The sequence below is a fragment of the Xenopus laevis genome, chromosome 9_10L (genome assembly GCF_017654675.1).
Source record: "Xenopus laevis strain J_2021 chromosome 9_10L, Xenopus_laevis_v10.1, whole genome shotgun sequence".
In the NCBI taxonomy this organism is placed as follows: Eukaryota; Metazoa; Chordata; class Amphibia; order Anura; family Pipidae; genus Xenopus; species Xenopus laevis.
In genome coordinates, this window is record NC_054387.1 from 135,909,124 (window position 1) to 135,925,408 (window position 16,285).

General features: G+C 45.8%; 1 protein-coding gene across 2 annotated transcripts; it reads right to left on the reverse strand.

Moving 5' to 3' along the window:
* Positions 1-3,100: 3,100 nt before the first annotated feature.
* LOC108703911 (NFATC2-interacting protein) lies at positions 3,101-14,936 on the reverse strand. Of its 2 annotated transcripts, XM_018240213.2 has the most exons (10): positions 14,911-14,936; positions 13,122-13,556; positions 7,989-8,099; positions 6,745-6,832; positions 6,570-6,678; positions 6,416-6,496; positions 5,901-6,063; positions 5,613-5,757; positions 3,737-3,855; positions 3,101-3,538 (listed from the first exon to the last, which is right to left on the reverse strand). In XM_018240213.2, the coding sequence occupies exons 1-10, from the start codon at positions 14,932-14,934 to the stop codon at positions 3,377-3,379; spliced, it is 1,437 nt and encodes a 478-aa protein (XP_018095702.1). In that variant the 5' UTR covers positions 14,935-14,936; the 3' UTR covers positions 3,101-3,376. The 2 variants fall into 2 exon arrangements, with proteins under 2 accessions (XP_018095702.1, XP_018095701.1); XM_018240212.2 differs by lacking the exons at positions 13,122-13,556; positions 14,911-14,936 and adding an exon at positions 11,705-11,926.
* Positions 14,937-16,285: the final 1,349 nt, after the last annotated feature.

The following is a 16,285-nucleotide window of genomic DNA, read 5'->3' on the forward strand; positions in this document are numbered from 1 at the left end:
TTTGTGTAGCTCACACTGCTAATTATTGGTGCAAGAGTTAAATCACCTTCCACACACACAGTGATATTATTGGACAAGCTCAACCTGACGTTCCTCAGTGACGCAACCCTACAGACAACTAAAATGGCAGCCAGATGTTCTATTGCTGCAAGAAGAGCCTTGTGGCTGAGACGGTGATCAGGGGACGCGGCATCAAAGAATTGACTCGTTTCTCTTCAATTCAAAGGTCAACAGCTTTTTGGGCCTGAACTGAAGGAAATCATTGTATAAATCCCGGAGCGTCCCTTCCCCAAAGCTTGAGAACAGAGAGAATCCCATAAACACAACTACCATCACCGTTCTTGGGGCTCTTTCAATAGACCTTCCAATAGAGGCAGACCCTCAACACAAGAGGTTTAAATCCTGGGGATCCCACAGCAAAGTCTCCAGGAAGAGTGGACCCTCGAAAAGTCGGGATTCTGACACTCTGCTGTCACAACACATTCAGACACTGGGAGCATTTGGCAAGAATATATACCCGATTATTGGGTACTCAGAACTGTCTCACTAGATATAAATTCCCTCGGCATCAAAGATTCATTCCTTCCAAGTCTCCTTCAGACGCAGCTAAACTGTCAGTAATGTCACATATTATACAAGACCTTCTCAGTAAATCAATCAAGGACAATCCCAAGATCTCCTCGTACCCCGATGTCCACAAGCTGCATTGACTGTATTTCTTTTGAATCCCGTATCTGGAAACACAAGGGGTTTTCTACATGAGTAGTATCTACACTACTAGCAGTGAGGTGATTGGCTGAGGCCTACCCTAGGGTTTGTGTGTAACAGAGAGTAGTAGAGACACTTGCCATGCCCCACACATTCTCCAATTTTTACAGACAGGATTCGATATGTAACTCAGCAGCGGTGGTTTCTGTCCCCTCAAGCTGCTGAGGAACATGTAATAACAGCCCTGCTTCACATCCTCACCTATCTGGGGAAACCCGAGCAAAGTGGCCTATGGAGTGCAGCAGCTTCAGTCAGTGATATTCCTCCTTGCTCTCACAGTCTGAGTGGTGCATGCTGGGATGGCTATTGCATCCAGATTGGTCCAATCCTTGTGTGTGTATAAGTATGTATATACATATAATACAAGTTTCAGTGAGTCATGTGACAGAAATGACATCAGAACTCACCATTTATAACTGATGACATCAGAACTCACCATTTATAAGGATATAATTTACAAGATATTCATGGCTTTTGTTTATTATAACACAATAAATAAGGATTTACTGGTTCACGTTCACTCAAGCAGGGATCCAGTCTGGGGGCGGGGCCCAATTTTGTCCAATCAGCCTAAGGCCGGCACTTCCTTTCCCCCCAATAATCTTCATTCACCCCTATTTCTCATGTAGGGCAGTTATTAGCATATTCATGGGGAGCAGCAGCCTATTGGTGGGGTACAAGCCCCAGTTTTTTGTACAATGAGAACAACAGGTGGAACAGACTCGTTACCGTTTGTATAAACAACAAAAGTGACTTATATGAAATGGGATAAAATTCACTTATTGACAACATAAAACAGGTTTCCCCTCATATTTCCATTACTTTGCAAGTGTTTCTGAGCCAATACAGTGTAGAAATATTTATTTAAAGGGGAAGTAAAGCCTCCCTGGCACAGTTTCAGTACAGAGCCTCCTCCCCAGTGTCATGGACACTCACCCCAACTTATCTGCCCCCCCCCCATCATGTCCACAACTACTGAGCTGCCACCTTTAACCCTTCTGTTCCCAGCAGCCATCTTGCTGATCAGTGAGCAGTGCATCCACACTGGCATCCATACTGGGAGCAACTGTACATGGTCCTAGCAGAGATGCATGATGGGAATGAAAGTCACATGGGCAAACATGGGGGTATGGATCTAAAGTGGTGAATGTACCAATAGGGATGTCCAGATTTTCTGGACCCGCCCTCACCTGGGCCAACTCCCTTTTAAAGGGGAACTATCGCAAAAATGAAAATGTAATATAAACTTCATCATACTGAAATACAATCAATTAAATATTCTGCATTGTCTCTGAAATCATCAAGTTTATCTTCACTATTCCTCTCTCAGCATCTGTTTCTCTTCATTCTCTCTTCATGCAGCAGTTGGGTGTCAGATATTCACTGACAGTTACATCCAATATATCTTATAGGGGGGCTCCTTTTGCCTAGAAGATGTATTAGAGGTCACTCTATTAAACTCACCAGACATCATGTCTCTCTACATGCAGAATTTGTGCAAAAGGCAGTTATTTTGTTACATTTGTACTGGAATCAGTTATTTGAGTGAGCTCTAATACATCTGCTAGGCAAAAGGAGCCCCCCTATAAGATAGATATTCACTGACAGTTAGAGCCAATATATCTTATAGGGGGGCTCCTTTTGCCTAGCAGATGTATTAGAACTCACTCAAATAACTGATTCCAGTACAAATGTAACAAAATAACTGCCTTTTGCACAAATTCTGCATGTAGAGAGACATGATGTCTGGTGAGTTTAATAGAGTGACCTCTAATACATCTTCTAGGCAAAAGGAGCCCCCTATAAGATATATTGGCTCTAACTGTCAGTGAATATCTGACACCCAACTGCTGCATGAAGAGAGAATGAAGAGAAACAGATGCTGAGAGAGGGATAGTGAATATAAACTTGATTATTTCAGAAACAGTACAGAATATTTAATTGATTATATTTACAAAGTATTTTCAGTAGGCTGAAGCTTATTACATTTTCGCGATAGTTCCCCTTTAAATACCCACCCGCAGTAAGGTCACAAAAGGGGCGGGGCAGGCGTGAATCTATAAATGGAGGAACCAGAAACGTTAAGATTATCTGCAACCCGAAGACTTGATTTGGGGCCGGCCCATCACTAATGCACAGTGGTCCCCAGTTGAGTTGGTGCAAGTGATGTATATTGGGGTGACCACACTCTACATGAGAGACAGCCCCCCAGCTTGTGTATGGAGTGCAGATGTCATGCTCTTGCCTGGGGGGGGGGGTGACAGCGTTACAGACAGATATTTAAAGGGACAGGCGACATGCAGTGGGTTCCATAGAGACAGGTGGGCAGAGGGTGCCAGTTGAACAACATCTGGCTTTTATTTATTTGATACAAAAGTAAAGGCTCCAGTAAGAAACGTACAGAAGGAAAGAGGTATTTACAGTAAGTCCATAAATAATCACACACTCTGGGGCCTGAGGCAGCTCCACTGGACTCTCCCTGGCAACAGTGGGATGATGGGAAAAACATGGCTGCCCTCTGGCCAACACACGCAGCTGATTGTTGGGCATCCTGAGAAGTTTATGGGGCAGAACCAAGTCTATTGCTTTTTGGGGCAGAACACGTGGGTCAGGCCCAAACCTCTATGATGTCATCACATTCCAGTCCCAGCTCCTCGGCCGTGTTCTTCCCTTTCAGTTTGTGGCCCTCGAAGTAAAAGGAGACTTTGTGCTTCTTGGTGAGACCCATCGCTGCCTGGTACTGATCCATCAGGGACTGAAGCGGCTCCACCTGCGACACAAATACTCACTTCAGCAAAAAGGATAAAACTGGCGACTTACGTTTGTTATGGGCTGAGCAACTGCCAATTCTGCTTATTAGTTCCGCCCAGTTCTGCAGAACTCAATCCATTGGCTCTGAATAGCACCCGCCCCTGTAACCATAGTGTGTATACAAGTCATGGCCAGGGTAGTACATACAGGGACTCACCTTCCCCACCATGACACTGAGGTGGGACTGCTTGTCCTTGCCCTGCACCTTTATACTGATCTTCTCATTGGGGTCACAATCTTTCTGCTCATCACACGGAGGGGTCACAACCACACAGTCTGGAAGAGAAGAATGGACCAATCACAACCCACTCAAGGCTGCTTTGTTTGCCACTAGGAGTAAAGCTGTAGTTACAGTTTCCTTATTAAAGGGGTGGGTTTAAGTAACTTTTACATGTTGCACAATAATTCTAAGCAACTTTGGTCTTTTTCTTCATTCTTGAATTATTTGCCTTCTGACTCTATCCAATTTTCAAATGGGGGGGGGTCACTGACCCCCATCTACAAACAAATGCTCTGTAAGGCTACACATTTAGTTATTTTAAAATATAAAACAGTCCTTTGCTGACGCTGCATCCTTCTTTCATGTCACAATTGCGTTAAGGGGGTGGTTTTTCTTTAAAGGGGAATGAAACCTAGTTGGCGCAAAACCCCCCACCCCCCTCCCGTTGTGTTGCCCACCCTCCCTCCTCCCCCTGGCCTACCCGTCCCGCTGGGCAAATGCCCCTTAACTTGTTACTTACCCTTCTGCGCAGGTCCAGTCCAGGGAGTTCACCGACGACATCTTCTTCCACGAGATCTTCTTCCTGCTTTTGCGCAGAAGGAGCATTTCGCCGGTACGATCTATTACAAATGCGCCAAAAGTACATTGTGACTTTTGGCGCATGCGCAGTAGATCCGTACCGGCGAAATGCTCCTCCTGCGCATGCGCCAAAACGCCGGTCAAAGGAGGAAGAAGATCGCATGGAATAAGATGTCGTCGGTGAACTCCCTGGACTGGACCTGCGCAGAAGGGTAAGTAACAAGTTAAGGGCATTTGCCCAGCGGGACGGGTAGGCCAGGGGTTTGTGCCGACTAGGTTTCCTTCCCCTTTAAGGGGTACTGTGTATATAGCGGCCAGGTATGACATTGACCCAGAGATCAGTTTTGAGACATTCCATGGCCTGTAGCCCTTAGTAGCCAGTGTCCCAGAATGCAGCTGCTTTAACACACAGTGTGCCAGATATTATGTAGAGAGTGCAAGTGTGTATGACTGGGTGTGACCATCTCTGCATGACTTGCACTCTCACATTAGACAGCCCATGATCTCTATCTCCTGTTACACAGACTGGGGAGAGAAAGGAGCACAGCATTAGGACAGCCTGTGCAACACAAGGGCAATGAATATAGGGCTGGGGCTATAAAATCTGAGTTAACAGGGAAATTAAACTCATCCTCAAACTAGATTCCCAGTGTTCGAATGGGCTCTTGCTAACAAAACAGTCACAACAAAGGGGATGTACAGAGTGTTCCTCTACTGCTAATCTCCTCTTAGACCAGTGATCCCCAACCAGTAGCTCGTGAGTAACATGTTGCTCTCCAACCCCTTGGATGTTGCTCCCAGTGGCCTCAAAGCAGGAGCTTATTTTTGAATTCCTGACTTGGAGACAAGTTTAAATTACAGAAAAACCAGGTGTGCTGCCAAACAGAGTCTCAATATAGGTTGACAATCCACATAGGGGCTACTAAACGGCCAATCACAGCCCTTATTTGGGTCCCAGGAACTTTTTTTCATGCTTGTGTTGCTCCCCAACTGCTTTTACTTCTGAATGTTGCTCACTGGTTCTAAAGGTTGGGGATCCCTGTCTTAGACTGTCAGCTCTTTGATTTAGGGACCTCAGTAATATCAGAGTTTCTCCCCTCAGGAAATTCAGTGTGTGAGCAGCAGATAAAGTCACATACTACAAGTAGTAATTTGGGAATAAATCTGCATCCCCCAGCCATTCATATCCTCAGGGCCAAGATGCAGAGAGAAGAGGATTGTGGGAAATCCTTACCAATAATATCAGCCACAGTCAGGTTCATGGAGTGTGGGGTGTGAGAGGGGTTCAGCTCCTCGTCCCCAAGGAGAAGCAGGATCTGGGAAGGGTCCACATTCAGTTGGGAAGCCATGGACTGCGCCACTTTCTCCAGGGGGTCCCACTGAGACACAAGACAACAGGTTAAAGCTAAACTATAAAGATCTGCAGATTCCCCTAATGATAAGCTGCCAAGCCCACCCTTCCTGCACAGCCAACATCCAGTGTGTACCCCAAAAAGTACATACCCCAGCCCATGGCACTTACCATTCCCAGGTTTATCCTGAAGAGTTTGCCTCCCCTGCGCACCTTCATGGTCAGCTCTGGGGCGGGGCTACTCCCCACTACGATGACATCACTGTCTTCTGCCCTCACCTTCTGTCCAGGTGATAGAACTGTCCCCAAATCCTTGAGCCGAGCGTCCATTTCCCTAGTACAGAGACATGAGAGTCTATTGGGTCACACGTATACACAACAACCGCCAGTTACAGACTAAACTGCCATCTCAGCACCCCACTATGTGACACTGGGCAGCCTCACTTACACAATATCTCTAGTGGGCAAATGTTTTGTTAGAGGACTCACTCCCTCCCAGGACTCCAGCCAATAAGACACAGAAAGTGAGTCTGCCCAGCAACAACCTCATGGTTTAGAAAGCGGCAATTGGGCAGAGTGGCAGTCGGGCAAAGTATTTGGGGGTGACCGAGATGTACCATGAAATTCCCCTAGAATGTTAGCGCTTCTGTATTTAAGGCACTGTTAGTGAAGCAGAGACCACCTACCTGATTTTGTTATAAGCTCGCCCCCTTCTCCTTACTGGGGTCCGAGGGGTGGGTGGGGGTGAGGGAGAGCCGCTGTGGAGTCTGAGAAGCAAAGAAAAGTGTCAGGTGAAGAATCACACAGGGACCCAATGAGTCTCCCCCCCCCCACACTTACCTCTCCTGCTCAGTTTTGGGGGGCTCCTGCTCATCAGTGTCAGAGTCTGTCAGTTCCTTCTTGGGGGGCTTTTGCTGGGTGATGGGGGGCACAATGTCACTCTCTACATCTAGACAGGGATAATGAATGTAAATATGTACGACCTGCACCCCCAGTCTCCCCTTTATTTCCTCACCTTCTGATCCCTGGATCCTGCGCAGCTCCTCCGACATCTGCAGGAGGGTCTTTGAGGTATCGGGGGGCAGTTTCAGGCTGCTGTTCACCTGAAATAGAAAAGTCATGTTTATATGGGGGGGGGGGGTCCCAGGCTCTGCCTAGGAGATCCTTTATCCAAAATTTCTGCATTTGGAGCAAGTCCCAGAGCAGTTACCTTATTTACCCCTGAGTCTCTCCACTTGGGGCAAGTCACCTTATTTACCACTCAGTCCCTCTATTTGGGGTGAAAGAAGTCCCCGGGGCAGTTGCCTTATATACCCGGAGTCTCTCCATTTGGGGCAAATCCCAGGGTAGTTACTTTATTTACCCCCGAGTCTCTCTATTTGGGGTGAAACACAAGTCCCTGGGGCAGTTACCTTATATACCCCGAGTCTCTCTATTTGGGGCAAGTCCCTGGGGCAGTTACCTTATTTACCCAGAATCTCTCCTATTTGGGGCAAGTCCCTGGGGCAGTTACCTTATATACCCAGAGTCTCCATTTGGGGCAAGTCCCTGGGGCAGTTACCTTATTTACCCAGAATCTCTCCTATTTTGGGCAAGTCCCTGGGGCAGTTACCTTATTTACCCCGAGTCTCCCATTTGGGGCAAGTCCCTGGGGCAGTTACCTTATTTACCCAGAATCTCTCCTATTTGGGGCAAGTCCCTGGGGCAGTTACCTTATTTACCCAGAATCTCTCCTATTTGGGGCAAGTCCCTGGGGCAGTTACCTTATATACCCAGAGTCTCCATTTGGGGCAAGTCCCTGGGGCAGTTACCTTATTTACCCAGAATCTCTCCTATTTTGGGCAAGTCCCTGGGGCAGTTACCTTATTTACCCCGAGTCTCCCATTTGGGGCAAGTCCCTGGGGCAGTTACCTTATTTACCCAGAATCTCTCCTATTTGGGGCAAGTCCCTGGGGCAGTTACCTTATATACCCTGAGTCTCCATTTGGGGCAAGTCCCTGGGGCAGTTACCTTATTTACCCAGAGTCTCTCCTATTTGGGGCAAGTCCCTGGGGCAGTTACCTTATTTACCCCGAGTCTCCATTTGGGGCAAGTCCCTGGGGCAGTTACCTTATTTACCCAGAGCCTCTCCTATTTGGGGCAAGTCCCTGGGGCAGTTTCCTTATTTACCCAGAGTCTCTCCTATTTGGGGCAAGTCCCTGGGGCAGTTACCTTATTTACCCCGAGTCTCCATTTGGGGCAAGTCCCTGGGGCAGTTACCTTATTGGAATAGACAGAGACGGAGGCCGGGAGGGTCCCAGGTAGAAGTCGCCTGCGCTTCACTTGTCGGGGTCTCACCAACTCCACATCACTGTCACTGCTCTCCTCACTCTGTGGGACAAAATGTAGGGGTACAATGTTATAAAATGGTCAAACAAATAGTGTCCTACAATAGACCACAGGCACAAGAGAACAAAAGGGAGTAGCCGTCCTCTTTGCAAAGAACCTGAAAGTACTGGTTACAGAGGCAGATCCATGATGGTTTAGGGCAAGTACTGGTTACAGAGGCAGATCCTACAGGAAGATCCATGTTGGTTTAGGGCACATTAGATCCGCAATTACTTTTGTGGCTCTATATCCACCAAACGAAACTCAAGATACAGAACTCAAGCGCATCCTAGAGATTGTACAAGGTTTCTTGGTATATTGGTACTAGGCGGAGATTTTAATGCCCCCTGGAACCCCAATTGAATTGTTGTGTAGGTAAGACAAGCAAGTCAACGAAGGCTCTATGTAACATCATGTATCTGGTACAACAATGGCTAAATGCCTGGAGGCTCCTCAAACCTAAAGAGACGATTCATTCTACTCAACACGACATACCAGACATCAGACAATTGGTTACATGTTCATCTCACATTATCACGTAGACACAATAGTAAAGGCACAATACTATAGACTGGCACCAGCCCAGACAGACATAATAACTGGAGACGGAATGAGTTGGTTTTGAAGGATATCCCCGTCCTCAGATCAAACAGGACACGATAAAAACGATTTCAAAGAAAATGACAATACAAAGTGAATCCCGTCTCAGTATGGGAAGCGCATAAATGTTACATGAGGGGGATCCGGATACAAATTTGCTCATAATGAATACAATACCCTAATGGACCAAATTAGGAACAGATGTTATACAGATCTAGTCAATGGAATGAACCCAGAAAAACAAAGGACCTACCACATATACATGGCCTGTATGTAGAGAAGGGGATTAACAGAGACACTTACTAGGAACACGCACAGCAAATTATTGGCTCCTGTGATCAGGTCACTAAAAACAATATATATTGTCTCAATACATGAGAAATTGCAAAAGAATGTCACAAATATTACAAGACTTACCACCAATTAGAGAACAGCCACAAACGATGCACTCAATGAAGCCGTCATTACCCAATTCCTCAAATCGACACGTTTACCCAAACTCCCCATAGAACAGAGAGAAGCCTTAGATACGGACATCACGGCTGAAGTGCTAAAAGCAATAGGCGCCACTCCAACGGGCAAAAGTCGCTGACCCCATGGCTTCACAATCACATATAATAAAGAATACGCAGACATTTTGAATACTTATCTAAACAAAACATTTAACTCATTACAGAATCAAGCAATCTTGAGACAATCTCTAGAAGCACATATATCTCACTCCTACTTAAGGCCAACAAAACCCCAGAAGATCCCAGCAGATCCCGCCCAATCTCCCCGATCAATGTGGATATAAAACACGAATAGATCTAGATTCTAGAACAAGCTGGGATTGTCCCAGGAAGGGAGTCATGGGACAATATAAACAAACGAATCAACATCTTTCTCTAAGATAAACACATTCCCTCATGTTACTGTGAGACACACAGAAGGCCTTTGACAGGCTAAGCTGCTCATATATGTTTCGATATACAACTGAATATGGCTTCAGTCCTCGCCTCTGTCCAATAGGTGGAAACTCTATACAACGGCCCAGCTGCACGTGTAAAAGTAATGGCATCCTCTCTGATTACATAGATATCAGGAATGGCACCAGACAAGGATGCCCCCTCTCTCCCTCACTCTTCATATTAGCATTAGAGCCCTTCCTCACACAGGTCCAGGCGCAACCAGATATTTCGGGGATCCAGGTTAAAACAAAAGCATCACTAAATTGTAGCAGATGCCAATCCACTTTTTAGTAACTAATCCCCTGATCTCTATACCTTATGTGAATGGCTTCTTAAAAACCAAAGTAAAATTAGCAACTTTGAGAGTCCTGGCTCTCAATGTATCCATCCGTCTATTCTTAAAGCAACATACACATATTTCTCAATTTGGTCATATTGTCATTATGTCTCTGCCTCTACTCCATACATTTAACATCATGAAATACATCAAGTAAACTTTACAGTAAATATATTGGGGATCCGATTCAAACAATTCCACATAGCGATCACTGCCATATATTCTAGATCAGGTATTCTCCCCAAAAACAATGTAAATACGTATCACATTATTTAATTTATTACATTTTTGGTTACCCTATATCACCCTATTCCTGCCTCGATATTCGACTGGGAATGAAAATTCTTCGACTTCGAATATCGAAGTCAAAGGATTTTGCGCAAAAAGTTCGATCAAATATTTTGAAGGATTTTAATACAACAGATTATCCTTCGACAAAAAAAAAAAAAAAAAAACTTAGCCAAGCCTATGAGGACCTTCCCCATAGGCTAACATTGACTTCGGTAGCTTTTAGGTGGCGAACTAGGGGGTCGAAGTTTTTTCTTAAAGAGACAGTACTTAGACTATCGAATGGTCGAATAGTCGAACGATTTTTAGTTTGAATCCTTCCATTAGAAGTTGTAGTTGAAGTAGCCCATTCGATGGTCGAAGTGGCCAAAAAACACTTTGAAATTCGAAGTTTTTTTACTTCGAATCCTTCACTCAAGCTTGGTGAATGGGCCCCTATAAGTTAAGTAAAGCCTGTTACATCAAATTGGTAGTTTAAGTGGCAAACTAGTAAGTAAATAAATCCAAAATAATTCTCTTTTTGCTAAAAGCCCTGCCAGATCTCCTCCTCTACTTCCCAATCTCACCTCTTCAATTCCCTGTACAGAGAAACAATTCACTTACACTGGGCTCCCCACTCTCACTACTATAAGTACAAATGATAATAGTGATAAAGCAGCGACTGAACATTAGAAACTCATTGCAGATAAAACTCCTGAGCAAACGGAAGAGGAGAGTGTCCCAGTACAGAGAACTAGTCAGGTAATGAATGAGTAGAATCTGAGCAGATCTCAAGCAGACGAGAGAAACTTCACTGGTTGTGCTGGTTTTTATTGAAAGAAACAGACAAGTGACAGACATGGGACCCGGTGTGACAGTCAGTGTGTGTATAATCTCTCTTTCTCTCAGCTTGAGCAATAGAGAGGAAAGCTCAATATAAAGGAGTAACAATAATAATAATACTGTGATTACTGGACATATTGATATAAGACTACACTGTGACTGTCAGTTGTACAATATTACTATACACATACACAAACACTTCATTATGATAAAAAAAAAACTATTGAAAGAAAAAAAGTCACAAGGACTGGGGGGACAGACAGTGAATAGGGGGAGGGGATTCAGTCAGAAGAGAAAGTTGGAGGCAGCAGTTCAGTGACAATCCCTATGGCAGCTCCTACATTACCGTAATTACTCAAACTGAAACTCAGTGACAGGCAAAGGCCTCGCTGTGAGCCAATAGCAAGTGAGCCCGCCCCCAGCAGTAACAGTTCGAGCTCCCAATGAGCAGCAGCTTCACCCCCAGGAGTCTGTACTTTACCCCAGTCACTCTCCCCCGGCTCCTCTCATTCACACACACTCACTCACTCATTCACTCATATTCCCCGGGAGTTGGAGCAGCAGTGCCGGTGTAACTTTCTCCCCTCACTCACACATCACCGAGCACTTACCCCAACTGTAATCCCATCAGCCATCTTGTTTTCCCTGAATAGCTCCACCCCGCGCACGCCCATTGGGCGGTGCGACTGCCTTAACCAGGACACGCCCCCAATCTCTACTTCCTGTAAACGCGCAAAGCACGCTGGGCTATGTAGTTCTGAAAGGAGTTTCCCGCCCTCATGCCCGAGTTTGCTGTAAGCGCCTCTACGATCACTCATTCCCCTCAGCCAATAGAGACAGTAGCCTCTCCACTTCCTGTCTCTAAAGAGCTACTTCCTGCAGCTCGTTTTACAACTCTCATTGGTAAAGATACTCAGACTATAAAGAGCTAACTGACTGCGGAAGTGACGTAGCAAGCAGCCAAGCACGTGCTTCCTGTGACACCCCCTGATACAGAGGTGTAAGAGGCCAGTAGTAGTGACAGGCTGTTGTAAAACAAGTAACACATTGAGGTGCAGATTATTATTATTATTATTAAAGGGGAACTGTCACCCTAAGAAATTGCTTTGAGCCCAGGATTAAGACACACGGTGCAGCTTGTTCTTATAATGGAAGAGAAATGTGGGACGTGGTGTCAGTGAGTGATTGGGACTGATGGGAATGTTCTCGTTGTGTCTTTATCCCACAGTCGTGTCCCATTCACTCACTGACACAACGTCCCACATTTCTCTTCCATTATATTTGTCTCGTTGCATCAGACCAAGTCGCGCCGTCTGTTTTACTCCGTCTGTTTTATCTTCCACAAATATTTCATACAATTGCCCCAAAATCTTGTGTCTGCACCAGAATGGCCATGAGATGGGGGCAGGGTTGTATTTCTATATAGGCCCCAGAGCCTGTGCTTAGGGTGACACGGTTTCTGAGGGGTGGCCCTCGGGTGCCCATTTCCATAGGAATTCTGGTGACTGAGCTGAAGGGGGTCTGAGGAAGAATGTGGAAGTGACATCACACACACAATGTAGGGGCCTGGGCAGTATCGGACCTAAATACAGCTCTGATGGGGGAGGGGCATATAAGGAAGTGCCAAGTAGGAAGTGATAGTGATTGGCAGATAATATCTGATTGACGTGCTCCAATTTTTAAACACCTTTAAGATATTTTAACAAAGACGTTTAACTTCATGTTTAATTTGCAGAGGACTCACATTTACAGCTGTGGGTGACATTCCCTTTAAGCATGTGGGGTCCCCCGGGCTATTTAGGAGTCGGGTTGTTCTGGTACCAAATTAACTGTTTGTAGAACCTGGACCTCAACAACCAAAACATGAGGTTAAACCTGTGCCCATAATAAACTGTAACCTCAAAATGAGTGAAAATGGGCCCTTAGGCTACAGATGAATAGAATGGGGCCCCAGAGGGAGTGAAGTGCAGGAGGGCAGGGAGCAAAGTGCAGGAGGGCAGGGAGCAAAGTGCAGGAGGGCTTACCTACCGCCTCGTACCTGTGGGGGGAGCTGGACTCGATGTCTATACAGGGGCCACAGTCAGTAGGGGCTTCAGTGCTGGATATGGAGCAGGGAGATGCAGGCCGGAGTCCATCTTTACTTTGGGCACAATCATCGAGGGTCTCAGAGGGGGGCAGGTGGGCAGGACTGGGGTCCCGAGGGGCAGAAGACAAGGGAGGGCTGCAGTCTAGCGCTGGGGGACAATTCATCTCCTTGGAGCCAAGTTGGGGTTCCCATGAATCCAGTGCACGGAGGATCCCCTTTACTTTGGGATAGTCCAAGTCCTTGTTACTGTCCAACCTGCGCGGATCAGTCCATTCCCTTCCCACTCCAGTCTCTCCATCTGCCCCTGTATTTGGCCCCTTTCCTTCCTCAGGTTTCCTCCAAACTGTGGCCCCGGCTCTTTCCTTGGCTGCTGGGAGCTGTCGATAGAGATGATTGGTTTATACATCATATAGCACCAACACTGTCTGTAGCGCAGTACAACAGGCAGTTATACAAACCTAGTACAGGGATTACTAATGCGCGGCTAACAATTAGTAACCCATAGCAACCAATTAACTTTATTGGTGTGTGAGCCAATCAGAGGCAAGATACAAACCATTCTCACTCTGTCCTATGAAGCCCACGGGAGGGGTGTAAAACCTCAATATAAAGCTTTGTACAGGTATGGGACCTGTTATCCAGAATGCTCAGGATCTGGGGTTTTCTAGTTAACCGATTTTTCTGTAATTTGGATCTTCATACCTTAAGTCTACTAGAAAATCATGTAAACATTAAATAAACCCAATAGGCTGGTTTTGCCTCCAATAAGGATTAATTATATCTCAGTTGGGATCAAGTACAAGCGACTGTTTTATTATTACACAGAAAAAGGAAATTCATTTAAAAATGAAGATTATTTATAACGGAGACGGTGTTTCCATAATTTGGAGCTTTCTGGATAACGAGTTTCCTGATAACGGATCCTATATCTGTATAAAGAAATGTAATGCTCAGCAATACTCCATATACAATTATGTTACACTTGTGTGAATGTAATGACTATTGAACTCAGTGCCTGCCCCTTTTCTACTCTGCACTGCTGGTTCTGGCTATTGAAAGAAGCTCACTCATTAACAGGCCTGCAAAGAAACACTCAAGGAATTGTGAGCAATGGAGTGTTTGCAGCAGTGAGTATGGGCAAGTAGGGGGGAGTAGGAGTAAGTCAGGCGAGTATTGGGGGATTGGGGTGAGCAGTTTACAAGAGGCAGTTAATAAGTGACAGTCACTGGAGGAGTAAAAACAACATCAGTATCAGAAGGAGGAAACCTCGGATTTCACTTCTCTTTCCACTCACCAGTTCACTGCCAACGACTGATCACTTCTCACTCACAGTTATTACTTAGTGTCACTTTCACCCACAATGGGAAGGAAAACCCAAAACTCACCCAGTGACACAGTATAACTACCAGCCCAGTCTACCCCCCTCCCATGTACCATAGTCTGGCACAGAAAGGGTCAACTTCCACTCTTATGCCCCATTCCTTTCATTTCTATAGCTGCTGCATGGCTACTTAGAAACATATGCAGCCCTCAATGTGCCCAACCCTCCAGCCAGACCCAATTAACTCATCCTGTGCCTAATTAGCCATTGACTTACATGCAGACTATGAGATTCAGGGGTCAGTCTTAGTTTCCAGTTAGCCACACAGCATGTGGATTATTCCAAGTGCCTGATTAAAGGGGACATTGGCAGGGACACCCCTACACCACCACTTGGTACAGTCCACTTACCTTCCTTCTCCTCTTCTTCCCCATTGTGCTACACACGACCCTCCCCTCAGTGGGGCTTTTATAGGCCTCATGCCCCTCCTACCCAAAAACTGACTGCTGCTAATGAGAAGACCAGGCTGGGAGTCGGACTGGAGGTGGAATGGAGTGAGACTCACAGACGTTGCACAGAATGGGGTCCAGTTTAAAGCTGGGTCCTAAGCCCCCCATGTTGCACGGCTCATTGGGAAGTATCAGCTGATCAGAAGGGGCTTTTAGTGATGTTATGAGACCCCCACATTCCCCCATCTGCTCCTTTATCTCCAGTTCCTCTCCGGATCCACCACAAGTTCCTGGGTCAGTGGAAAGAGACATTAACAAGGGAACAAATATTGGCCCAATCTCATTGGCTGATGGACCTATTTATTAAGCTTCAACATAAAGTTCAATTTTACTGGATCTGGAAGTTTCTGAAGGTTTGAGTCAAGTGCATGGAGTATGTATGTCCCCCCTGTTCTTTTGTGGGGCCCATTCTTGGTTGGAATTGAACCCTAAGTCCCTGTCGCAGGACCTTTAATTAACCCTATCCATGAATTGGGCCCCAAAGTACTTCCCAGAAATGATGTAGAAAATGAAAGTGAAGGAGGTCACATGGGGCTGAAACTGATTGACGTGTGACCCAAATGCTTGGATATCGGGGGCTTTACCAGCCCATGTACAAATCGGATTGTTCCTTTATTTGGTTATGAGGAGCATCGGGAACGTTTGTGCTTCTCTTGTAACATTTACTCGGAGGCCTGTCCCATGTCAGTGATCTGCTCAGCACAGACAAACCAAAAGTCACACAGGATGGAATATATATTTATATCTGACTGTATTTATATCTCTCTATATGTATTGGCTCTGGTACAAGCTCTGCACAAAGGCACAGGATACAATGAACCCCAATAACTTTACAGGGTAGCCACACCCCTCATGTCTGCACTTATCACACTGGCCAATCACAGCTCTATAGGCAATGGTACAGGGCACACAGTGGTCGAAGGAATTAAAACTGTGTTTATTGAATATCCATTAAAACCGTCAATGCATTACATGGATGTAACATCTCCCGCACACTTGACGCGTTTCGTGGCGTCTGGCCACTTCCTCAGAAGCAGGAAGCTGAGGAAGTGGCGAGACTCCACGAAACGCGTCAAGTGTGCGGGAGATGTTACATCCATGTAATGCATTGACGGTTTTAATGGATATTCAATAAACACAGTTTTAATTCCTTCAACCACCGTGTGCCCTGTACCATTGCCTATATTATTGTCAAGTTCGTCTGATTCCGGGGACGTAATCAACGTTGTAGCACAGGTGTTTGTCTGGATTCACGGGTTCAGGTGAGTGCTCGCAT

Bases quoted from the DNA above. Each gene is read 5' to 3' on its own strand.
- LOC108703911 (XM_018240213.2), bottom strand. From the start codon at position 14,934: ATGGGGAAGAAGAGGAGAAGGAAG. The intron at 13,557-14,910 runs GTAAGTGGACTG...CTCTATCGACAG, and splicing joins GGAAGAAGAGGAGAAGGAAG to CTCCCAGCAGCCAAGGAAAG. The intron at 6,497-6,569 runs GTAAGTGTGGGG...TTTGCTTCTCAG, and splicing joins CCCAAAACTGAGCAGGAGAG to ACTCCACAGCGGCTCTCCCT.